Source organism: Tupaia chinensis, unplaced genomic scaffold (genome assembly GCF_000334495.1).
Source record: "Tupaia chinensis unplaced genomic scaffold, TupChi_1.0 Scaffold143793_1, whole genome shotgun sequence".
Lineage (NCBI taxonomy): Eukaryota > Metazoa > Chordata > Mammalia > Scandentia > Tupaiidae > Tupaia > Tupaia belangeri.
Genome location: NW_006203643.1, coordinates 237,993 through 247,055, shown reverse-complemented (window position 1 = coordinate 247,055; position 9,063 = coordinate 237,993). Strand labels below are relative to the sequence as shown.

Genomic DNA, 9,063 nt, shown 5'->3' with positions numbered 1-9,063 from the left:
TTTTTGCTATAGGGTGCATGTGCTTGCCAGAAAGACAGAGAGAAGCAGAGAGACAGAAAGCGAGAAATCATCCCCCAGGGGGTCTGGCCATGCCGCAATCCCTTCTCCTCCATTCTCCTCTTGGGATCTTGGGCACGCACGCACTCACGACCAGCGTGAGTTTAAGCCACCAGGTCCGGGACTCGAACCATGGTCGACTACATGGGAGTCCAGCGACATAGCCATTACACCGGCTGCTGGTCCCATAAATAAATTTAAAAAATTTTTAAGAAATAGAATATTTAGTCCCAGGACTGCTGTAGGGATTATCAGATATTATGACTGTCACCCCATCTGTTGGCCCATCACATTTGCCCACTGGCCTGTAGCACTCACCGGCAGAGCTCTGTGTAGATGGGCAGCACCTCAGAGTGGCAGATAAAGGCAAAAGCCATAATGGGCACTGTGTAAGACATCTAGGGGAATAGCCAAAGTACACAGGATTAGAGCCCAGAGGGGTCCAGGCCCTCCTTCCATCCACTGGCCCTGCGATTGCTCTCTATATCAGACACGTAAAAGCCCTGGATATCCAATACCTGGCTCCACCCTCAGAAGGAGGCCCTGTGTGACAGGACAAGAGGGTCTATGTGTGGTGCAAGCCCCTCGACGTCTGCACACCCACCTGAGAGTCTACTGTGAACAACTAGGCCTCACAGCTACTGTTGAGCCCCTGGGCGGAGAGGTCTGGTGAGGATTCACTCTCCATTGCTGTCTCATTGCGGCCAACAGCATAGCCAAGCTGGAACTTCTTATAGATGAGCTGGGGTGGGGAATAGGGGCAAGACTTAAGGGTAGGGAAGAAAGGTCCTGTCCCAATGTCCCAAACTTTTTCCCCACTTTTTCATATCCTTCGCTCCAACTCACCACAATGAGGAAAAACAGCATGCAGGTCAGAGAGAGACCACTGGTATACCCCAGGTAGCCTACAAGGGGTGATACACAGAGCCTCAGAAATCAAAGAACTCCTCCAACAGTAAACCCCAACCCCTAATCTGGCCTTCAAGGACCCCTCACCTCAATTACCTTTGCATAAGCTTTAACTTCCACCCAGACCTCCCTCCTCTCCATAGTAAACTCTTAATAATCTGTTAAAACCCATATCAAATAAGCTGTTCTATAGTCTTTGAAAAATGGGGTTTAAAGCTAGCCAGTGGCAAAGTGGTTGAGGAGGCTAGATCCCATTTGACTGACTGCATAGTCAGAGTCCTGGATCCATTGGTTGGGAAAACACACCAGGCATGTGTGTGCATGCCCAAAATCCCAAAAGGAGGGAACTACAGAGAAGGGACTGCCGTATGATCATCCTCCATGGGGGGGGTACTTTCTCGCTTTTCCATTCTCTGGTGAGCACACATGCCCTCTGACAAAATTTAAAAAAAAGAAAAGAAAAGAAAAGAAAAGAAAAAGAAGAAGAAGAAGAAGAAGAAGAAGAAAGAAAATGAGGACTTGGGGCCTGCACTGTATAGCCTAGTAGTGAAGAGAGCTGGATCCCACATAGCCAGCCACAGTTTGAATCCTGGCCCTAGCAGCTTGAGAAACACCCTTGGCACAAACACCCTCAGCACAGTGCATTGCATGCCCCAAATCCTGACAGGATGGAGAAATGAAGGAAAAGGGATTGTGGAGTGATCCTGCCTCATTGAGGACAGTGCTTTCTCCTCCTCTCTCTCTGTTTCTTTCTCTGGCAACTAAAAGAAAAAAAAAAATCGGGATTTTTCTGTCTGGCTCCCCATCACTAACCCACTAGCCCATATCAACCCAACTCAGGAAGCTGTTTACCCAAGTATTTCATGAGGGCCAGAGGCAGAATGACAAGCACACTGACAATGATGATGAGGAGGTTTCCCTTCAAGAACCAGTCCCTAGGGAGACACAGCTAGTAGCCACCAGCCAAAGAAAACTGTCAGACAGATTTCTACCCCAAATCAGGAGAAACGTGCTGACACCTCAGCTGTAAGAAGTCATTCAGGTGGTTACAGTGACAAATGGCACAACAGGGTTGATAGAAACAGTCAGGTTGATTATGAGACTGTCACTTGGACACCTGCAGTGGAACACAGCTAAAAACATGAATAGCTGGATAAAACTTGCCATCAGATTCGCAAATGAACATAGAACCAGATGGTAAAACAGCCCAAATCAGTCAGGCTCAAAGTAAAAATCAGTCAAGGACAAGGCCAGACACAAAGACAGAGTGAGTCATGACTCTGACATGTCTGACAGGTAGAACATCTCTGATCATCTGGTAGACAAGCAATAATGCAGTTGAAAAGTAAGAAATAGAGTCGGTCATGGCCTGGTGGTTAAGGCAGTCAGAGCCCATATCATTGACCTCACAGTTTGTGTCCTAGGCTCAGCAGCTTGAGAAACATGCCAGGCACCTGTGCTTATGTGCCCAAAATCCCAAAAGGAGGGGGAAATGGAGAAGGGATAATGGTGTGACTATTCCCTGGAGGGGTGTTTTTTCTTCTCCCTCTCTCTCTGCCTCTCTGCTTCTCTCCCTCTCTCTGGAGAGCACATGTACTCTCTAGCAAAAAGAACAAAAAAAGTCAGAAACATACATGCTTGCTTGTCTGAACAGCTCAAGGGTTGTTGGATGCTTTACAGTACCTGGGCTGATTTGTCCATTCAGCCAAAGAAAAATTAAAATAGAAATAGCATCAGCCAGTTGGCCACACTCTTAGCGCCAAGCTTAAAAAAAGAGTAAGCTTCATAGGGACCAGCAGATGGTGTAATGGTACTTCGCTGGATTCTCATATGGTCAACTGTGGTTTGAGTCCTGGGCCCAGTGGCTTAAAACACACCAGGCACGTGTGTATGCATGCTCAAAATCCTGAGAGAAGAATGGAGGAGAAGGGATTGTGATGTGGCCATTTTCCCTGGGGGAAGGGTTGATTTCTTGCTTTCTGTCTCTCTGGCACACACGCTATAGAAAACAAAAAATCTCTCTCTCAGGACCAGCAGATGGCATAATGGTTATGTCACTGGACTCCCACATGGTCGACCACAGTTCAAGTCCCAGATTAGGAGACTTCAAACTCACGCCAGGCATGTGTGCGTGTGTGTCCAAAATCCCAAGAGGAGAATGGAAAAAAAGGGATTATGGAGTGGCCATCACCCCATGGGAGTTGATCTCTCACTTTCTATCTCTTTCTCTCCAGTAGTGCACAAGCCTGTATAGCAAAATTCCCTCTTTAAAAAATAAAATCTCGGGCTCTTCCTTTCTCCGCCATCATGGAGTGTGCAGAACACTTGGCTCTTCACCATGTCTTCTCACAAGACTTTCAGAATCAAGCAGTTTCTGGCCAAAAACCAGAAGCAAAATTGTCCTAGTCCCCAGTGGATTAGAATAAAAACTGGTAATAAGATCAGATACAACCCCAAGAGGAGACACTGGAGAAGAACCAAGCTGGATCTACGAGGAACTGGACAGGATATGGGCTACATATTTATGCTGTACCAAGGTCACTATGGTCTTGCCACATCAAATTGAAAATGGTCCCCACTGACTGGACACTTGTGTTTATTGGGAAATAATGATGCTTCACTTTGTTTCTAAGTTCTGCATTGGTAGGTTGCTTTCAGTAATAAATATGTGAGATCTTTAAAAAAAATTCTCGGGGTTGGCAGGTGGTGTGGTGGTTAGGGGTGCTGGACTCCCACACAGCCAACCGTGGTTAAAGTTCTGAAACTGCCAGCTTGCTTTCTCACTTTCTCTCCTTGCTCCCACCCCTGGTCAAATTAAAAAATAAGTAAATAAATAAAGTTAAATAAAATAATTATTTTTTAAAAATCTCTCTCAAAAAAAAAAAATAGAGTGCGATCTGTACAAGTATTAGAAGGAGACACCCGGTGGCATGGGAGTTAAGGCACTGGACACTCCTACATGGTCAACCGCAGTTCAAGTCCTGGACCTGGTGGCTTGCTTTCTCACTTTCCTTCTCTCTCTTTCTCTCTGCATCTCTGTGGTCAAATTAAAGTAAATGAATGAATAAAAAAAATTTAAAAAAAAAAAAAGAAGAAGGAGGGGCCCAGGCAAGACAGTCAGTTAATACAAAAGCTGCTGAACAACTGCTCATTGTTTCAAAAGAACTTTATTGAATGCCTACTATGTTCCAGGCATTCACATGTTCTTTTTCTATCTTATACACACTGTTATATGGAAATAAGCCAACAAAGTGCTGTTGTCCATATATAGAGTGGAGGCTAATTATAATAATTAGACATACCTTGTCACACTGCCAGCTACCTACACATTTTCAGAATCAAACCAAAGATCTAACAGTATACACACAGATCATAAAAAGCAAGATCTCAGCTAAAACTGTCTGACAGACATGCAGACCGACTAACGTAGAGTCAGACTGATAAAACCAGTCACACACGTCCACACCATGCAACACCCACGGGATAAGTCAGAGTTGGTCACTGGACACATCGAGTCATGTATTAAACATAGAGGCAGCTAGACACATGCATTTGGAGAAAAAGCACATTACCACAGTACACCGCACACACACACACATGCACACGCACACTCCAACATGGCTGAAGTTGTGTCATACACAACCAGACAGATGCAGACAGCATGATGGATCTAGAATCAAACACGCAGTCAGGAGGATATACAGCCTTAATACAGAGGACATATACTGTCATAGTAAGGAATCTCACACGCACACACACACACACAGAGTCAGGGAAAATTTTCAAGAATGACAGTCATCAAATCTAACACAGAGATGGAACTGATTGGACACATACAGTCTGAGCAAGTCACAAAGATATAGGTGGCACTGCAGTATACTGTCTGCACATGTGCAGAATCAATCTCCTAGAATCAGCTGGACAGGGAAAGTCAGAGTAACCAAGAGTCAGACACATATGGTTGGAATCACAGTATGCAGGACACAGCTACAGTCAGTCATATGGCTGGCCAGAGAGGATTAGCCAGTACAACGGTCACTGAATCAAACCCACAGAGTCGGGAACCAGCAGTTAGCATAATGGCTATGTCGCTGGACTCCCACGTAGTTGACCGCGGTTCACGTCCCGGACCCGGTGGCTTAAGACTCACGCCGAGCGCGTGTGCGTGCGTGCCCAAGATCCCGAGAGGAGAATGGAGGAGAAGGGATTGTGGCGTGGCCATCCCCCCTGGGGGGTGATTTCTCACTTTCTGTCTCTCTGTCTCTCTCTGTCTGTCTGGCGAGCACACGCGCCCTATAGCGAAAACCTCTCAAAAACATAGAAACAAACAAACAAACAAACAAAAGCCGACCGTGGTTAAAGTTCTGAAACTGCCAGCTTGCTTTCTCACTTTCTCTCCTTGCTCCCACCCCTGGTCAAATTAAAAAATAAGTAAATAAATAAAGTTAAATAAAATAATTATTTTTTAAAAATCTCTCTCAAAAAAAAAAAATAGAGTGCGATCTGTACAAGTATTAGAAGGAGACACCCGGTGGCATGGGAGTTAAGGCACTGGACACTCCTACATGGTCAACCGCAGTTCAAGTCCTGGACCTGGTGGCTTGCTTTCTCACTTTCCTTCTCTCTCTTTCTCTCTGCATCTCTGTGGTCAAATTAAAGTAAATGAATGAATAAATAAAATTTAAAAAAAAAAAAAGAAGAAGGAGATGCCCAGGCAAGACAGTCAGTTAATACAAAAGCTGCTGAACAACTGCTCATTGTTTCAAAAGAACTTTATTGAATGCCTACTATGTTCCAGGCATTCACATGTTCTTTTTCTATCTTATACACACTGTTATATGGAAATAAGCCAACAAAGTGCTGTTGTCCATATATAGAGTGGAGGCTAATTATAATAATTAGACATACCTTGTCACACTGCCAGCTACCTACACATTTTCAGAATCAAACCAAAGATCTAACAGTATACACACAGATCATAAAAAGCAAGATCTCAGCTAAAACTGTCTGACAGACATGCAGACCGACTAACGTAGAGTCAGACTGATAAAACCAGTCACACACGTCCACACCATGCAACACCCACGGGATAAGTCAGAGTTGGTCACTGGACACATCGAGTCATGTATTAAACATAGAGGCAGCTAGACACATGCATTTGGAGAAAAAGCACATTACCACAGTACACCGCACACACACACACATGCACACGCACACTCCAACATGGCTGAAGTTGTGTCATACACAACCAGACAGATGCAGACAGCATGATGGATCTAGAATCAAACACGCAGTCAGGAGGATATACAGCCTTAATACAGAGGACATATACTGTCATAGTAAGGAATCTCACACGCACACACACACACACAGAGTCAGGGAAAATTTTCAAGAATGACAGTCATCAAATCTAACACAGAGATGGAACTGATTGGACACATACAGTCTGAGCAAGTCACAAAGATATAGGTGGCACTGCAGTATACTGTCTGCACATGTGCAGAATCAATCTCCTAGAATCAGCTGGACAGGGAAAGTCAGAGTAACCAAGAGTCAGACACATATGGTTGGAATCACAGTATGCAGGACACAGCTACAGTCAGTCATATGGCTGGCCAGAGAGGATTAGCCAGTACAACGGTCACTGAATCAAACCCACAGAGTCGGGAACCAGCAGTTAGCATAATGGCTATGTCGCTGGACTCCCACGTAGTTGACCGCGGTTCACGTCCCGGACCCGGTGGCTTAAGACTCACGCCGAGCGCGTGTGCGTGCGTGCCCAAGATCCCGAGAGGAGAATGGAGGAGAAGGGATTGTGGCGTGGCCATCCCCCCTGGGGGGTGATTTCTCACTTTCTGTCTCTCTGTCTCTCTCTGTCTGTCTGGCGAGCACACGCGCCCTATAGCGAAAACCTCTCAAAAACATAGAAACAAACAAACAAACAAACAAAAAAACCACAGTCTAAGTCTACTGGATATTTACAGTCACACACACACACAATCAACATCAGAGTATACTAGACATGCAGAGTTAGTCACCAACCAGAATAACAGTCACGAATTCAGCATATGGTCTACTGGATTCCTATAGTCCAAGCAATAGTCACATAATACACAGAAATCATAGTCTGACCCAATTAGCCTGCCCGACAGTTTCAAAAGAGAACACCTAGGAGTCAGCTGGACATGCAGAGGTGTGGACACCAGCTGGAAATCACAGGCAGTCACAGGTCTACAGGTCACTCACCCCTTGGGTCCATGTGCAGGAAGGTGCCAATAACCAGGGGGAGTTCAGATTTGATGATGAACAGGTAACTGGACATGGCTGGTGCAGGTGGGGGACGGTATAAGCAGAAGGATTCCCATCAGCCCCCAACGTTCTTCCCCAACCCAGCCTGGGAAAACCAACCTTATCCCACCCTCTTCCCCAAATCTAACCCCCCACCTTCTGGAGTCCTCACCCCCAACATTATGCAGACAGATGAACCCAGCCACTACTGCCTTCCCTGCAGGTCCAAATGCCTTCTGTCCCAGCTGCTCATAGGCTCGGATGCCTGGGAAAGGAAGGTGCTATGGGTCCAGGAGGTCAGACAAGAGATGAGGATTTGGGGGCCAAAAGGTCTGGGAGCTGAGGGACTGAGGCTTAAGGGAGGTGGGTCTGAAAGATGGAGACTGGAGGTAAAAGTTGAGTTTGGGGCTATTCTGAGAGGTGGAATCTGAGGCCAGGAATTGGTAGCCACAGAGAAGGTAGAAGTGGGGGACTTGGAGCTAAGATATGGACTGAGAGCAGAGGAGGGGTGAAGCCTAGGATGTGGAGCAGTAGGAGCTGGGAAACCGGACTCTGTGGAGAGGCACTCTCAAGGTTATGAGATTGGCTTTCAGAGTATAGGTGCTAGGGACTGAGGGGTGGGGGTTGAGGTAGAGTGTAGTGGTTTAGCAGTGGAGAGGGTCTGAGTAATGGGGTCTGATGACTAGATGGGGGGGTCCTAGAAATTGGAGATCTGAGAGCCCAGATAAAGTCTGAGGGCCAAGGCTCAGTGTGGAGTCTGGAGTCCAGAGAGCTGAGTGTGGGGTAGGATGGTATGTCCAGAGTTTCGGATGTGGGCTGAAGTCTGAGGTCTGTAGTCAGGAGATTAGGTCCAGGGTGCAGAATCCAAGATCCAGGCTGAGCTCTGGATCTAGGTCTAGAGCCTAGACTCCAAAGGGTAGGGGTGGGACTGGGATTCTGGCTCAGGGGCTCACCTACAACACCAGCACAAGTCAGCAGGAGGTGGATAGAGTATGAAGACAGAAGTGTAATGCACAGCAGCAGGGCCCTGTGGTGGAAGACACAGCTCAGACTTGTCCCCAGGCCTCCCGCTTGCCCCACAACACCCCAAGCTCCCCAGGCCACCTCTGGACTCACAGGAAGAAGAGCACCCCTGTGTGGGCCATGGTATGATGCCACTGCCCATGATAGCATTGCTGAGGTTGAACACTGACATTGCAAATGATGTTTTCCCCTCGAACTGTGGACAAGAAGCAAAGCCCAGACATGTATGGGGACACCAGACCAGGTAAGGAGACCAGTGCTGCAGCCAGTGAAAAACTGAGGAAGAAGCAAGTGGGGTGGGAGGAAGCCCAGGAAGGGAAGCAGAGGTGAAGCTGGGAAGGGTAAAACTCAGAGGAGAAACTCTGGAAGTAGCAGGAAGTGGAGAGGAACAGGGGAGGGTGGAGCAACTGACAAAGGCAAAACTGCTGGGGAGGAGAGGAGCTGAGGATGGGGAGCATCGGAAGAAAAGAGCAACTGAAAAGCAAAGCAGGTAGAGAGGGGAGCTGCTAGGGAGGGCAGCCACCAGGTAAGGGAGAGAGCTAGAGAGGAAGCTACCTGGGGAAGCAGAGTATCTGGAGAGGGGAGTGACTAAGGAAGCAATAGTTGGGGGAGATAGCTAAGCAGGAGGACAGCGGGAAGGGAAAGTTAGCTGGGAAGAGGGAGCAAGATTAGCTGGGGAAAATGCAGCCAAAACAGGCCCCCATGGGATCACTCACATCCATGAACTGGACCGGTTTCCTCCCAGGAGCAGGACCCCACGGCTGGGCAGGAAGCCCTTGCATTCCT

General features: G+C 47.1%; 1 protein-coding gene and 1 pseudogene across 1 annotated transcript in view; one reads left to right on the top strand and one right to left on the bottom strand.

Moving 5' to 3' along the window:
• Positions 1-9,063, bottom strand: part of SLC38A5 (solute carrier family 38 member 5) — a 14,020-nt gene that overhangs the window by 3,548 nt on the left and 1,409 nt on the right. The window contains 10 exon segments of the mRNA XM_006165033.2: positions 376-455; positions 662-799; positions 904-962; positions 1,819-1,901; positions 7,209-7,290; positions 7,427-7,519; positions 8,208-8,281; positions 8,371-8,401; positions 8,404-8,473; positions 8,994-9,061. Of these exon segments, the coding sequence (XP_006165095.1) occupies positions 376-455; positions 662-799; positions 904-962; positions 1,819-1,901; positions 7,209-7,290; positions 7,427-7,519; positions 8,208-8,281; positions 8,371-8,401; positions 8,404-8,473; positions 8,994-9,061 (778 nt within the window).
• LOC102476733 (60S ribosomal protein L39 pseudogene) lies at positions 3,305-3,532 on the top strand (annotated as a pseudogene).